General features: G+C 33.6%; 1 protein-coding gene across 3 annotated transcripts in view; it reads right to left on the bottom strand.

Moving 5' to 3' along the window:
* The window catches only part of TPR (translocated promoter region, nuclear basket protein), a 65,284-nt gene that overhangs the window by 36,756 nt on the left and 11,257 nt on the right, over window positions 1–17,271 (bottom strand). For all 3 annotated transcript variants that reach the window (XM_027082997.1, XM_027082995.1, XM_027082996.1), the window contains 15 exons: window positions 13,076–13,168; window positions 12,563–12,643; window positions 12,395–12,482; window positions 11,520–11,660; window positions 11,020–11,111; window positions 10,390–10,587; window positions 8,145–8,252; window positions 6,924–7,150; window positions 6,096–6,259; window positions 5,519–5,652; window positions 5,282–5,430; window positions 4,098–4,260; window positions 2,663–2,797; window positions 2,008–2,148; window positions 880–1,045 (listed from right to left, as the gene is read on the bottom strand). In XM_027082997.1, coding sequence (XP_026938798.1) covers window positions 880–1,045; window positions 2,008–2,148; window positions 2,663–2,797; window positions 4,098–4,260; window positions 5,282–5,430; window positions 5,519–5,652; window positions 6,096–6,259; window positions 6,924–7,150; window positions 8,145–8,252; window positions 10,390–10,587; window positions 11,020–11,111; window positions 11,520–11,660; window positions 12,395–12,482; window positions 12,563–12,643; window positions 13,076–13,168 — 2,080 coding nt within the window. The remainder of the gene's footprint in view (window positions 1–879; window positions 1,046–2,007; window positions 2,149–2,662; window positions 2,798–4,097; window positions 4,261–5,281; window positions 5,431–5,518; window positions 5,653–6,095; window positions 6,260–6,923; window positions 7,151–8,144; window positions 8,253–10,389; window positions 10,588–11,019; window positions 11,112–11,519; window positions 11,661–12,394; window positions 12,483–12,562; window positions 12,644–13,075; window positions 13,169–17,271) is intronic.

Here is a 17,271-nt window from a genome sequence, read left to right as displayed (position 1 = left end):
AAAACCAGGTTACTGTTAGTATGTTATTTCTTCAAAAGAACTTTGCTGTTACAAATATTTTTTTTAAAAAAAGATACTTAAAAAGAGAATACAAAATATTTCCACTAAACTGAGACAGTTACTTGAAGAAATTACCATTCTTAATTTATTTAAACGTTGTTTATTCCAAAACACTACACCTTAATCATTTAGTGCAATTTTCATTCTAAAATTCATGGAAAAGGAAGAAATTGCAGATTAGAAAGAATGTTTTCATACCATATGATAACAAGAAAGAAGTATTGGATAATTATATATATATACTATATATATCACATATACACATATATACTTATGTTTTAAATTTCTCTTCTATTAAGAAATAAAACCATGTAGAAAATCTGGACACAATGGCTTTGCATTTGAAATAATGTATTGACAAAGAGAAGCAAAACCTAATGAGACAAATCTTTTACCTGTGGCTATCAATGAGCAAAAATTAGAAATGTTGCTCTAAAAGAGACCAAGCCAATCAATTATTTCTGTAAGTGAGCCATATCATTACAAATTCAACAAGTAACCTCATCTCGAAAGGGAGAGTTAAAAATTCAAGTATTAACCCTCCACAAGAGAAACATTCTTAAAGTATCAGTAAAATGGTTTCAATAATTGGAAAACTAAGAGCATATCTTGGTCAGCTGCCATATGTACAACTATTCCGAATCTTCCAAGTCTGCAAATTTATTAATTTAAGTGGAAAACTGAGCTTTACTATAGGAACAATAAAGGTTTTTTGTTTTTTAAATCTTTTGCTAGTATCCACAAAGAATAGGCTATTTATCTACAGGATATGTTATAAACCTAAAGAGGTACTTTTTATCAGCCTACTTAATTATTTACCTTTACCAGTTCTCTGTGAGGACTGAGAAGCAAGCTGGACTTCCACATTACTAAGGTGCTGTTTCAATGTAGCAATTTCCTTTTGAGCATTTTTTAACAGTTCTTTTGTGTTAAGATGAAGATTAGTCTCAGTATCCAGCTGTCTCTTTGTATCTAAAAGTTGAACCTATAAGAAAAAATACATTAACCCTACAAACATTTACCTTTAAGTTCTTAAGTAACTAGAGGTTCAAGTTATCTTTTTACAGAACTTTAACACTCTGGCTAAAACAGGGTAACAGAGATGAGATTTACCTCCCCATCTGAAACAACCAAAATCAAAAAAACAAACACCAACCAAAAAACCCCAGACAAAACACATTAGAACAACTGTGATACCTGAGTTAGGAAACAAAAGAGGTGAACCCTACAATTTCCCAACTTATTGATTTAAGAGTGTGCAGGCTAAGGCATAGGGAAAGGGAAATGAGGCCCACAGGATTCCTGAATTGAGAACATAGAACTGAGAGTAGAAGAAGGCTAGTTTGAATTCATAAGACAATCAGAGAGAAGAGAGCTGCACTGAGTACTGTGATTTGCACAGGATCCCTCTTGAATATTCAGCAAAATTGTGATCAGTGCATGCCTATGAAATTACCCTAGACAGGGTAAAGAATCACCCAAAGAGACTGAATGAAGACTCTCTGGTGCTCAGAGAGAGTTATTAGGAATAAATAATGCCTGTTTCCAGCAGCCTGACTGCAAAAGCTCTTAATTCACTGGGCACTGGGACTAGTAGTCAGGAAGATACTGGCTTGGTAGCAGTGAATAATTAGTTCTAAACTGAGCACTGCTTTGGGCCTGCCTAATAAATCGTAAAAAATATATTCAATAGAATCAAACTATTTTCAATGAACTTTACTGCATTCCAGAACAAAGTTCAAGATTTATAGAAATACAGAAATATCCAGCACCCAATAGGATAAAACCCAATCAAAAATTACTAAGCATACAAAAAGGCAAGACAAACTTACGAGTCTGTAAGAGATCTCTTCAAAACTATGCTTCAACATGAGATGACAGTTTATCTACACACCAGCTTAATTTTTAAACATAAACATTCTACAGAAATTCAGAACACAGACTCACATCTAGATTTCTAGTAAGTGTATGCCTTTGTTCCACCTCATTTTCCAACTTCTTCTTTAGATGGGATATCTCATGTTCCAGTTTTTCTATCTGGCTACTAAGCCTTTGTTTGGTTTCTGTTTCAGATCGTTCCAATATTCCCTAAGGTAAAAAAAGATTTTTGTTATACTTAAGAAAAAAGTAACCCCCCCCCCCCACCAAAAAGAAAACCCAAAGGCAATAGAAAATTATGGGAATACAACTCATTTCTACATGAAGAGGTTAATATCTAAAACATTTACCAAGAAGGTATTTGACATTATCCATACTAAAACATCTATTTAATAGGGAAAATAAAAACCATATTACCAATGGCCATTCAGATTTCTTGAAGTTTTAAAGACTATAAACCAAAGATTAAATCTTGTACGCAATTAAACTGTACAGGACTCTGAATATAGACCTGAGGATTAAAACTGCCAATTGCATGGCTTCAGTCAGTTTTCTTTAAATGTTTTATTTAGAATATTGACGTCTTAATAAACTTCAAATTCAATGATCATAATGCATGACAAAAATGACATGAATTTTCTCATTAAGAAACCTGAGAAAATACAATGTCAAAATTGTTCAAATATAACTTAATTTTTCTACATGTCCTTTTTTATTTGGTTACCTGAATTGTTTGCAGATTAGTTAGCAGCAAGTTTTGCCCTCTTTGTTCAGCCAACAAAGATTCTCTTTGCTGAGAAAGACGAACTTCTGACAATTTAAGCATTTCCTTTTCCTTTTTCAAATTTTCTGCTCTTACCTTGAGGCAAATACAAGTTAAAGAAAAAATATTGAAAAGCAATGTGTCAAATGTAATAACACAATTATAAAATTAAAATGATTCTTCATTACTACATATTTCTTAATGTTAGAAACTAACAGTAGAGACTACATCTCTTCACTATATAAGGAAATACAACTCTTAGTTTCATGTATTGAAATATGAAGCAAATATTGGAAATACTAATAGATCAAAGGAAAAAATCTTGCAATTACCACAAATACTTACACTATCTTTGCTCTAACAAATCAGACTTTAAAACAAACAATAAAAAAATCTAAAATGCCAGAGTGTAAGAGGCAAAACTGAAAAATTGTGCTATAGTCATACCTGCATACTATTAAATTATGCAAGTTTAGAATCTAAGCTTGGTTTCTAAGGATCTGTTTGAAAGTGCTGACTGATCTATTTAAACTTTTTTCCCCCATAAAGACTCTGAGTTTCATGGGATATAGGAGGGTTCGCTGAAAATCAATATCCTCAAATATTCATATTTTCAGGATGAGTCAAAAACTATCAATCATAAAACTTACTCCACCAGTTTGAAAAAGTGCTGCTGTCTAGTCTCCACAAAGGAGTGGGTACAAGACAAAAATGAAAGAATATAGCCAACAGAATTAGAAAAGCTAGGTTTTAAGTCCCAACCAACCCATCTCTCATCATGGCCCCAAAACAGGCAAATTACTTAGCTTCTGCGTCTGTTTCTCGATAGGCCAAATGGGGGACAACTGTACCTAGTTCATAAGTAATGATTAAAAAGTTGTAAGAGACAGTTTTATAAAAAGTAAAGCATTGTATGAAAATTTATCTTCAAAGAATTTAGAATTTAGTTGAAAGTACTGTCAATTTCTGATTGACATTTATATTCATCATTCATTTCATCAATTATATTTTATTCACTGAAATTCAGAAATATAATTCAATGCTAATGAAATTTTTATACTGTCCTTTATTAGAAATAAGAATGGATAAAATATTCACCCACTGCCTTTGTTGTAACTAGAGCAACAGTGACTTACAAATTTATTTTGAAATGGAAAATCTGTAAGACAATCTTAGTCTAGACAAACAAACTTCTTTCCCTCTCCAGTTTTATTAGAAACAATCACCCAACTGATCTGATGGACAAGTGGATGCCTGGAAACTATTTGATAAGGACATGTAATTCACAAACCTCAAATATCTACATTACACCAACCAGTAAAAGCAAAGTAATAATTAAAAAACAAGTGTCAAATGCAACTTATAACGCAAGTGAGATGCCGGAAATTGGTCTCACTTCTGCAACAGCTAGCTTTTCATTAGCTCCTCTCAAATCTTGTGTCATTGTGTTGATGATCTGTTCCTGCTTTTGAGTTGCTGCAGTGAGTTTCTGATTTCTCTCGTGTAGGGATGTTATTTCTCGACGATATCCTTCAACATTATCTTGTAGCATTTCATAACTTATATGAAAAAAAAAAAATTCCATAAGCAACTGAAGTACTATATCCTAGCTTAGTTCCTTGATTTTCACAAGAACTTAATTTTACATGATTAATAATATGAAAACAGTGGCTTGTGTAATAATGTAAAAATCTCCATTCTTTTTTCTAAATTCCACATTTAGCAGTCAAATTCAAATTCTAATTAAACACAGTATTTCATGCTGAATTAACTTTTTAATCTTACTCATTTACAAGTATTCTAATCATATTCAAAATAATGCCATATAATGTTGATACACGAGACACCCATCACTATACAGTATGCAATTTAAGATATTCACTCATGGTTAGTGATGGATTTTTGCCAGTCCTTTTTTTCTCTCTAAAATTCTTCATGTTATTTTCTTATGTGCTTGAAAGCTTAGAAAATGGCTGGCTAGAGCTATCAACATAGGAGAAAAAAAGGTGCTTTTATTGGGATATCAAACTGTTGGAATGTACAGAGACAACTTCTTGTCATATACTTACAAAAACAGTTTGACCATGTAGTATACAAAGAAATAAGTTTTCTCCTAACTTGATAAACTAACAAGTATTCAATGGCTCTGGTAATAACTATGGAATGAAATTTACCATTATTCCTTTGTTAAGTGACCAAGAAAGTGAATTTTCCCAAAATTAACTCGCTAGAGCCTGCTTCTCTTCTACCTAGACTAGAAAAGGCTGAATTTGCTCACAGTTCTCTTATCTTCCTTACTTAAAATAATTAAGTCCTATGGAAACAGTATCTTCTTTAATCTCAGGAAGGAAAAACAGCAACATTCCTTACATGAACTTCAACTTAACTAAATAACTACCTGGACTCCTTAGCAATATCCAGGAAAATCATTAACCAAAAGTAAAAAATGAACCCCTGTACATCTCATCCTGGATCAGAATCCACCAAAAAAAGTAACACTATTGCAAATTAACACTTGAATTTGATTCAACTGAAAACTAAGTATACCGTTTAGACTTAATTTTTGAAAAGAAAATTTACCGTTTAGAAGCAAAATCTAGCTGGGTAGAAATTTTGGTATTTTGTGATCGCAAATCTGTGACTTGCTCCTGAAGTTTCTCAAGCTGCTCATTCTGCATTTTTTCATTATCTGCCTTTTCTTTTTTGTAGTTCTCAAAAATTTCCTGCAACTAAATATTGGAGAAATTATTAGAAGATGATAGTCCCTGTTCTCAAAAAACCTGACCCAAGATAAAGCTGTAAAGGTGGGGTCTTTACCTGTTTAAGGGCAGCCTTGGCTTCTATAGCCTCTGCTGACTCAATTACAGGTACTGGAGTAGGAGTGGAAACAGTCTGTGATGTACTTGAACGTTTTTGAGTTGACACAAGAGAACTATCATCTAAGCTTGAAGCTTCAGAAACGTAAAAAGAATGATGTAACATTTCTTCACAAAATACGTCATTACCAAAAAACAAGCTGACTCATTTAAATGAAATCATAAGATTATAGAAATTATGAGACAAAGAACCTACTAAACAATTTATTAAAGTTATTTATGACTTCTAGTTAAATAAAGGTAATTTTTGCAGATTAAATGTCAAAACATAACCAGAATAAACACTGTAATTCATTGCTTCTCAGATGCATATTTTTCAACAATGACCAGCATTTTTCTTACCTAATATATTTTAGAATTGATGACGTGCTATGATCACTCATATACGGTAGTCAAATTTGAAGTTAGCACTGTTAAAGTAGATACTAGTTATATTGCAAAATCCATTCCCTAATATACATTTCAGAAATATTTCCCCAAAATACTTGGAAACTTTTAAGATACGTATAAAAACGTACCTTGTAAAGGAATGGTAACTCCTGTTGTCTGTGACAACAAAATACGGTACATATCACGCTGACGAACTATGGAATCAACAAGCTGCATTTGATGTCGTCGTGATTCACGGAGTTGTTCCAGTTCAGCGAGGGCGCTCTCAAGTTTGAGCTGAAGCTCAGTTATTCTGCAGGAAAAGAAATCAGTCTATTTCACAGGACTGAGATTGAGAGGCAGTCATAATTTCTATTGCAAATTGACTAAGCATTTTATCGCCTATCATTAAGCACAGTATTTTCATCTCTCTTATCCTTTCTTTCTTCTGCTGCTATTTTAAGAATCACTTTTAAAACCCCCACCATATAGGACACAGACACTCACCAACGTCATCTGAAAAATTTGTTTGCAAAAATTAAACCAATTCCACTGAGTCCAAACTCCAGTCTTCTTACTTTCATAGCCATTCTTCCTCCTCTAGTACCAAAACCATTTTTTCCCAAAAAATTCTTTACTGTAATTCCTTAAATATCTTCTCCATGAAGCCTGGCCTGTTCCCTAAAATCTAGGCTGGGTCTCATACCCTACGCTCCCATGGATAGGCTCATCTATTACAGCACTAATCACACTGAACTAAAATTATCTATTTATTGATCTTATTATCTATTTTATCTATTATCAGTCTCATCCACAAACTGAGGTCCCTGAGAGTAGAATTTTTGTTTTTTTGGGTATTGTTGCTCAGCTGTTTTTTTCTCCTAAATCACTATATTCCCAATATCCAGCACTGTTAGGGGCACACAAAAGGTTTCAATAAATGTTTGCTGAATAAACCAAAGTAGTCTATTGCTTACTTGGATGAAGTTGTTTCTTGTTCTTCTCTTTCTCTGGTTTCCCCAAGTTCCCGAAGGGCCACTAAGAGACGTTGATTTTGCTGTTGAAGCTCTTCAATGTTTCTGTAAGATACTAGGTGCTGTGATATTACTTCAGATGAACTACTTATATCAGCAGAGCTTACTTCCTCATCACGGATTACATGGTTACCCCTCGCTTCTTCAAGTTCCATTAGAAGCACTCTAATCTAAAAAAGGGTTTTAATATGTTATCAAATAGTATTGGCTTTGATTCTGGAAATGTTTAGAAGAAAAGTAAAAATTTTCAAGTGACAATGTTACTTTATGAACACTGTCAACTTAGTATTAAATTATCTTGAAAAACAAAACATCAAGCTTATCATTTTAGATATTAAGGCCTAAATAAAGAAAACCTTAATGGAAAAATTTATTTTTCATTTCTATGGACGTATGTAATGAAAACTACTATTTTTTTAAAAAACAGATTCCAGAAGCATGGTTCCATTTTTCTAAAACAAAGACCAAATAAAACACACAGAAATATATACCCATTTTGTGTGTGTGTGTGCGTGTATGCTTGCACTCGCATGCTTATATATGTATTATGTGGTGGGGCAGAAGGGGAGCATGGAAAATAGATGTTAATTTCATTCATGTGAAATTTTTATCTATGTTTGTGTGTACGTGTGTATACCCACACACAAAAATTAGGGTAAAATATATGAACAAAACAGACCTACATTTCCAAACCTGTTCAGTTAAATAAAAAAGTGGTAGGGTAATGCATTTATAGATGCATATACAAAATGCATGATTTTATTTTAGTAAAAACAAAGAATGTTTACATATGTTTACATATGCTCTTGTGTATCTGTACATATAAGAAGACGTGAAAGAATACACCATTGGTGAAAGAATAACACCATTCTGTTAACTCTGGGACTTGGGCAGGGGAAGAAAACTTTTATTTACCTTTGAATTACTTCATTTATTACAACCAGTACCTTCAATTTGAAAATTTATCAAACACATAAGGAAAAGAGAAGGGGGAGCAGCTACGGGAAAACAATGACTAGGCTGCAATTCTGCTAGAGTGGTTTTCTTAGTTGATGAGAATTTCGTATGTGCTAGTTCTACCTTACATACCTGCAAACAGATTCAAACACTACTAGGCAGTCAGTTCAGGGAAAAAATACAGGAAAAGAAACAAAAAATTCTAACCTGTTGTGAAAGATCTTTTATTTGTACTTCCATTCTTTGATTGTCTCTTTCAAGCACAGATGAATGTTTATTGGCTTTATCTGTGTCCTCCTGCAATCGCTGAATCTCCTTTAAAATGAAAAGTCAAATGAAAATTGTTTTTCCTTCTAAGATCTATATAAATAGCAGTTACACAAACAACAAAAATATTCAGTGCTCAAATACCACAGTAATCAACTTATAAATAAAAAAATTCTATATAATATACTAGCCTCTAAAGAGAAATTTCTTAAAAATAGGAATACATGTACTTCTTAATATCTCAAATATTGCTCATTATAATGTTCATCACTGTACGATAATGATGAGGAATTCCCCCTAAGTTAACTGTGAACTACAATGTTACAGCCACACCAAATTCATAGTGTATTATCAAATGATATCAGAGAAATACTCTCAAAAGCTTCATTACTAAGACAAAGACAAAGGACTGCATTACAATGATGATCATTATTATACTATCTGGTAATAAATGTTAAAAGTAAAAAATGTTGGGTAAGATGCATAAAAGACTTGGTTTTATTAAAAATGCATCAGGAATTAATTCTAAAGAAGCAGCAGCCAATGTAACAAGGCTGTTAAAAAAAGGAAAGAAATTACAGCATATTGCAGTGCTCTGTAAAGTTTAGCATCACAATATCATTAGGGATTTAGGGGCACAGTTTTAAGGAGCTTGATGTAAGCAAAAAATATCTTTGAAATCTTATGTTTTATCTCAAATTTATACAAAATTTGCTTCTTAATGTACTGTTTTCACATAATAATGTTTTACACACTATTCGAGTGAAAGATGGCTCATATTTTTCCTGGTGTTTAAAGTACTTCTGAGCACAGTGCCCTCAGGGAACATGGATAAACCAATTTCAGTTGACAAAATGAAGCAGGCAAATATTCATGAAAGATGGTAACGACACAAATCTACTGAGTTCAAACTGGGATAAATTAAGATGCCAAGGAAGGAAGTAATTTGGTTATAAAACTCTAAGAATCTAACAAATAAGCACCACAGAATCTAGACTGGACATGATGTATGTTATGGACAGAAGATTCAGCTATGAAAAACATACAGAAATTATCTTTAAAGTCTTCGGCAGTTATGAAAAATGTCTGTGTTTATTACTGTGCCTGTATGTTAGTGATGAATTAACAAATAGGTTTCCCCCACAATGAACAGCTGCTATTATCTAATTTTTAAGCCCCTCTACTTTACTACCTCCTTCAGACAATAAGCTCCAAGCAAAATGCTCACTCTCAACAGTGAGAAAGTCAAGTAGATCCAAAGGACCTCTTTTTAAACCACATCAAAGGGGCAGAGGTGTGTCTAAAACCTAATATTCTGTCAAGGCAAGACTGCTAGACATCATTTGATTTAGGAGAAAGAGAACATTAGACACAATACACCCTGATTTAAACTGACATCTAAATTGTAATAACAACAGCAACAAAAGTTTAAGGTGAATTAAGGATACAATTTATTTATACAATATATTTATACTCTCAAAAAAAAATTATCAGTTTAGATACAAGTTGATTTAACTGATTTTCCCCAATAAAACTTGCTTAATAAATCTTGAAGATTTCTCAGTAATAACAGTCGTATCCTAAAAACAACATTATCAGCATATAAATACTCTTTTTAAACCATTACCTGTTAAAAAGGAATTTTAAGAGGTAAAGAATATTTACAAACTTCTTTAGTACTTCTAATATGCAAAGGAACAGTAACAAAATAATGTATATAAAGATTTGCCAAATTGTGAAACGATATTTAAAAAAAGGAATTCTTTTCAATGGTAAGTCAAACAATATTATCATTTCTAGACAGAATATCAGAATTGCCTGACAAAAAATGACTATTGCTAAATTTAGAAAGGTTCTATTAACAGAGATTGTTATTTTAATCTGAAGAGTAGCCCAGGGAGATTTGGCTATTTATCATCCACTAGAGAACCCTACAGAAATCATCCCAAATGTCTTAAAAAATGCTAAAGGTTTTCAATGTTAGCTGAATAAAGATAAAACATTTTGCAATTACAGATGTTTAATAATGTAATGACAAGTTCTAAAATATATAATTACCCTATCACTGAAAAAGTGGTTAGCCTTTTAACTTAAATTCTTTAATTCTAAGAAAGAACTACCCTATCTAGTAAATGGTTTCTCATATGTATTTTTTCTACAGTTAAAATTTAGGAATGGAACCAACCTTCATAGCTTGTTCAAGCTTAACAGATAAACTTGCCACAGCTTTCTGGGCACGTTCATACTCCTCACGTTGGCGTTTCAAAATTGGTGCTTTGGCTTCAACTTCTTTCACTATTTCATCTAGATACTTATTAATTCTTTTGTTCTCTAGTTTCTCCAAAAGCAGCTGATCCTGAGTTTCCACATAAGCATTATACAGCTGAAAGAAGAAGAGGGGTCATTTCAAACCTAAGCATAACAGATATACACAGTTTGTCTAGCTTCTTCATAAACATTCATTAGCAATTACACAAGATGGAAATGTTTACTGTATGTTACACAGAACCAGGAACCAAGAAAGCCTTTCCTGGGGACTTCCCTGGTGGCACAGTGGTTAAGACTCCACGCTCCCAAAACAGGGGGCCCAGATTTGATCCCTGGTCCGGGGACCAAGAGTTTGCATGCCACAACTAAGGAGCCCATGAGGCACAACTAAAAACAAACAAACAAACAAAAAAAGTAAGAAAGCTTTCCCTAAAACGATCCGTTAATCACTAGGCAATTTTAAGAATAATTTTTCTGGGGCATAAGTGTCAGAGAGATGTGAACACTTTTGCTGAAGGAAAATAACAAGATTTAATACCATTTTTACCTCAGTTAGCTTCATGCCAGGTTTCACTATCTTAGCTACGGCTGCTGCAGTAGGAGACATGGCTGCAAGCTCTTCTTCAGACAAGATGGCCCCTGAGCCAACACACAGAAATCGAGTATATTTTTGTAAAATTTCAAAGTAAAGCCACTAATATTTCTTACAAGTAAAAGTGATACCTACTGTACATTACATATAAATTCCTATGAAGACTATATAAAATATGACAAGTAACACAATTCTAAAAACCATGCAGTAATTATAGTTAAAACTATTCTGGAAATTGACACACAATTATGTGTGATCAAATGGTACTTATACCTAACAATACAATAAAGATACAGATAAAGTAATGCGGAACTAAAAATAAATAAATTGTAATGCTATAACTTAATGAGTTTCCTACATCACAACATGACAAACACTATTAGTGAAGTTAAGTGAGGACTATGTAGGGAAGTTCTAGTATTTCAAACCTTTAATAAGCATCTATTAATCCATACCTTTACGTTTTGTGGCAGAAAGCAGGTCATTTGCATTCTCTAATTCCTTCTCTAATTTCCTTATTTTCTCAAGCATTTCTTTTTCCATTTGATCTTTAGATTCCTCTACTTCTAGAAGATGATCTTGTATTGCTTTATTGGCTAAAAACATTTTTAGAGACAGAATAATCAAGCACATAATTAAAATCTTTAAGTTACAGAATGTAACAGAATAGTCAGCACACAATATTAAATTCTACAGAGGCTGTGGTTGACAGTTATTACCCACTGGAAGCTCTTGATGTACTTATAATTCCTGAGGTGTCCTGGCCTAGTCAATCTATTTCTCCTTTTGATGTCCCTTTTATAAGAGGGGAAAATAGGGGAACTCAAATTATAAAAAAAGTGGCTCTAAGTGTCTCTTTGGTTTTAATCTGATCTTAGATGTCTAGAACATAGGAAATGCCTGGAAAAGATCATACATAAATAACTTACATTAAAAAAAAGCAGGAATATATGAAATCAAAGACTTTAAAATACATTATAACTTAAAAAGTAAGGCTTATTTATGGATTAAGAGAGTACCCAAACTATAAACCTATATGTATTTATCAAAGGAAACGTTTCAAAAATGGAAGAAAAATTTCCTATTACAATCAGAATATATATATAAGGTTATCAAATGAAAGAAACAGAAAAATGTTAGCTACTTATATTTTCAAATATTTGCTGAAAATAGAATTTAAAATTTCTTGAACTAAGGATCTTTCTTCTGTATCAAATTTTGTCCCTAATAAGGTATCTGACCTCCAAATCCAAAAATCTACAGAAGGGTAAAGAAAACAGTACCTTCTATCTAAAAACAAAATAATCTTCCCATAATTGGAAAGTCTTACCTTCTCCAGCTTCCTTCAAAAGTTTGTGTAATTCATCCACTGCTCGGGTCAGTTCATTGCTCTTTGCCTCTGAATCATCAGCAGCACTCTAAAATTTAATCTTAAAAAAGTTACCCAACATCCAATAATGCAACATTAGGACACTAAAGCATATGGTACGGTACCTACCTTGTAAAGATTAGAGAGTTTTATGTGAGCATTTAATTCATTGTGGAATTTCTCTTCCATACTGGCCTGCTGTTCCTTGGCCTGAGGGGGAAAAAAAAAGCCAACACCAAAAACCAAATTAGAACAGTCTGATTTGAACTGAATTTAGAATGCTTATCAAATGCCAAGATAAAAAATTCAGTTTTGAAAGTAAAGAGATGAAGACTAAAACACTAAAATTAAAATCAGTTGTCATTATAGAGATAAATTATCTTAAGGATAAAATGTTATTTTTATCTTAAAGTAGGATATTTAAATGTCATTAAAATTAACCATACTCGTTTTTAGACAGTACTTTGGATACAGTATGTAACTGATTCTAGCAATTTTAGCCTAGTTACATCCTATGAAAGTGCCCTGGCCATTTTGTGGTGCCAGGAATGGTTCAAAATATGAAATCATTTTATAAATCAATAGCTTCCTAAGTGTTACAATATTTTTGTAAAAGAGACATTTTAAACTGGTCAACTACACCTCTTTCAGTTTGGTCAACAGATCCTCTACATGCTTTTGAAGATTCTCATTTGATGTTTTCAAGCCATTCATCTGTTCTTCCATTCTAGAAACCTAGAAACAAAGAAGTAGAGTTGGTTGCGGGGAAGGATGTTGTATTAACTGAAATTAATTTGGTATAAAGCTGCCAAGTACCAGGACTGAGTGAGCCAGAGCCCCCTAATCAGCTGCTACTTTAACCCTGTCCTGTCTGGGTGGGGAACAGACGCCCGCAGGCTACCTACACGCAGAGGTGGGTCCAAATCCAAAGCTGAACCCCAGGAGCTGTGCGAACAAAGAAGAGAAAGGGAAATTTCTCCCAGCAGCCTCAGGAGCAGCGGATTAAAGTTCCACAATCAACTTGATGTACCCTGCATCTGTGGAATACCTGAATGGACAACGAATCATCCCAAAATTGAGGCAGTGGACATTGAGAGTAATTGTAGACTTGGGGTTTGCTTTCTGCATCTAATTTGTTTCTGGTTTTATGTTTATCTTAGTTTAATATTTAGAACTTATTATCATTGGTAGATTTGTTTACTGATTTGGTTGCCCTCTCCCTTTTTTTTTTGTATATATATATTTTTCCTTTTTCTCTTTTTGTGAGTGTGTGTGTATGCTTCTTTTGTGATTCTGTCTGTATAGCTTTGCTTTTGCCATTTATCCTAGGGTTCTGTCTATTTTCTTTTTTTTTTTGGTATAGTTTTTAGCACTTGTTATCATTGGTGGATTTGTTTATTGGTTTCATTGCTCTCTTCTTTCTTTCCTTTTTTATTTTTTACTTTCAATATTTTTTTTTGTTATTTATCTTAATAACTTAATTTAATTTAATTAATTTATTTTTCTTTCTTTCTTCCTTTCTTTTTTTTTTCCTCCCTTTTCTTCTGAGCTGTGTGGATGACAGGGTCTTGGTGCTCCGGCCGGTGTCAAGCGTGAGCCTCTGAGGTGGGAGAACCGAGTTCAGAACATTGGTCCACCAGAGACCTCCCGGCCCCACGTAATATCAAATGGTGAAAGCTCTCCCAGAGATCTCCATCTCAGTGCTAAGACCCAGCTCCACTCAACAAATAGCAAGCTCCAGTGCTGGACACCCCATGCCAAACAACTAGTAAGAAAGGAACACAACGCCACCCATTAGCAGAGAGGCTGACTAAAATCATAATAAGCTCACAGACACCCCAAAACATACCACCAGATGCAGTCCTGCCCACCAGAAAGACAAGATCCAGCCTCATCCACCAGAACACAGACACCAGTCCACTCCACCAGGAAGCCCACACAACCTAAAGAACCAACGTTACACACTAGGGGCAGACACGAAAAACAACAGGAATTACAAACCTGCAGCTTGCGAAAAGGACACCACAAACACAGTAAGTTAAGCAAAATGAGAAGACAGAGAAACACAGGGTAGATGAAGGAGCAAGCAAAACCCACCAGACCAAACAAATGAAGAGGAAATAGGCAGTCTACCTGAAAAAGAATTCACAGTAATGTTAGTAAAGATGATCCAAAATCTTGGAAATAGAATGAAGAAAATACAAGAAACGTTTCACAAGGACCAAGAAGAACTAAAGAGCAAACAATGATGAACAACACAATAAATGAAATTTAAAATTCTCTATAAGGAATCAATAGCAGAATAACTGCGGCAGAAGAACAGATAAGTGACCTGGAAGATAAAATAGAGGAAATAACTACTGCAGAGCAGAATAAAGAAAACAATGAAAAGAATTGAGGACAGTCTCAGAGACCTATGGGACAACATGAAATTCATCAACATTCAAATTATAGGGGTCCCAGAAGAAGAAGAGAAAAAGAAAGGGACTGAGAAAATATTTAAAGAGATGATAGTTGAAAACTGCCCTAACATGGGAAAGGAAATACTGAATAAACTCCAGGAAACCAGAGAGTTCCATAAAGGATAAATCCAAAGAGAATCACGCCAAGACACATACTAATCAAACTATCAAAAACTAAATACAAAGAAAAAATATTAAAAGCAGCAAGGGAAAAGCAACAAATAACATACAAGGGAATCTCCATAAGGTTAACAGCTGATTTCTCAGCAGAAACTCTGCAAACCAAAAGGTGTGGCAGGATCTATTTAAAGTGACAAATCGGAAAAAACTACAATCAAGATTACCCTACCCAGCAAGGATCTCATTCAGATTCAACGGAGAAATTAAAACCTTTACAGACAAGCAAAAGCTAAGCGAATTCAGCACCACCAAACCAGCTTTACAACAAATGCTAAAGGAACTTCTATAGGCAGGAAACACAAAAAAAGGAAAAGATCTACAATAACAAACCCAAAACAATTAAGAGAATGGTAACAGAAACATACATATCGATAATTACCTTAAATGTAAATGGATTAAATGCTCCAACCATAAGACACAGACTGGCTGAATGGATACAGAAACAAGACCAGTATATATGCTGTCTACAAGAGACCCACTTCAGACCTAGGGACACATACAGACTGAAAGTGAGGGGATGGAAAAAGATATTCCACGCAAATGGAAATCAAAAGAAAGCGGGAGTAGCAATTCCAATATCACACAAAATAGACTTTAAAATAAAGCCTATTATAGGAGACATAGAAGGGCACTACATAATGATGAAGGGATCAACCCAAGAAGAAGATATAACAATTGTAAATATTTATGCACCCAACATAGGAACACATACATACATAAGGCAAATGCTAACAGCCATAGAAGGGGAAATTGACAGTAACAGAATCATGGTAGGGGACATTAACACCCCACTTTCACCAACGGACAGATCATCTAAGATGAAAATAAATAAGGAAACACAAGCTTTAAATGATACATTAAATAAGATGGACTTAATTGATATTTATAGGACATTCCATCCAAAAACAACAGAATACACTTTCTTCTCAAGTGCTCATGGAACATTCTCCAGGATAGATCATATATTCGGTCACAAAGCAAGCCTTGGTAAATTTAAGAAAACTGAAATCATATCAAGTATCGTTTCCGACCACATGCTATGAGACTACGTATCAATTATAGAAAAAAAATCTGTTAAAAATACAAACACATGGAGGTTAAACAATACACTGCTAAATAACTAAGATATCACTGAGGAAATCAAAAAATACCTAGAAACAAATGACAATGAAAACATGACGACCCAAAACCTATGGCATGCAGCAAAAGCAGTTGTTAGAGGGAAGTTTATAGCAATACAATCCTCCCTCAAGAAACAAGAAACATCTCAAATAAACAACCTAACCTTGCACCAAAAGCAATTAGAGAAAGAAGAACAAAACAATGCCAAAGTGAGCAGAAGGAAAGAAATCATAAAGATCAGATCAGAAATAAATGAAGGAAATGATAGCAAAGATCAATAAAACTAAACTCTGGTTCTTTGAGAAGATAAAAAAAATTGATAACCATTAGCCAGACTCATCAAGATGAAAAGGGAGAAAACTCAAATCAATAGAATCAGAAATGAAAAAGGAGAAGTAACAACTGAAACTGCAGAAATACAATGGATCATGAGAGATTATTATAAGCAACTATATGCCAATAAAATGCACAATCTAGAAGAAATGGAAAAATTCTCAGAAAAGCATAACCTTCTGAGCCTGAACTAGGAAGAAACAGAAAATATGAACGGACCAATCACAAGCACTGAAATTGAAACTGTGATTAAAAATCTTCCAGCAAACAAAAGCAAACAAAAACAAAAAAAACAAAAAACAAAAAACCAGATAACTTCACAGGTGAATTCTATCAAACATTTAGAGAAGAGCTAACACCTATCCTTCTCAAACTCTTCCAAAATACAGCAGTGGGAGGAACACTACCAAACTTATTCTATGAGGCCGTCATCACCCTGATGTCAAAACCAGACAAAGATGTCACAAAAAGAGAAAACTACAGGCCAACATCACTGATGAACACAGACGTAAAAATCCTCAACAAAACACTAGCAAACAGAATGCAACAGCACATTAAAAGGATCATACACCGTGATCAAGCTCGGTTTATTGCAGGAATGCAAGGATTCTTCAATATACGTAAATCAATCAATATGATACACCACATTAACAAACTGAAGGAGAAAAGTCATATGATCATCTAACTAGATGCAGAAAAAGCTTTCAACAAAATTAACACCCATTTATGATTAAAAAAATC

Source organism: Aethalodelphis obliquidens, unplaced genomic scaffold (assembly GCF_003676395.1).
Source record: "Aethalodelphis obliquidens isolate GAN/ISIS:26980383/991018 unplaced genomic scaffold, ASM367639v1 scaffold48, whole genome shotgun sequence".
Taxonomy (NCBI): domain Eukaryota; kingdom Metazoa; phylum Chordata; class Mammalia; order Artiodactyla; family Delphinidae; genus Aethalodelphis; species Aethalodelphis obliquidens.
The sequence above is the reverse complement of the archived record's forward strand: the minus strand, read 5'-3'. Positions and strand labels throughout refer to the sequence as shown.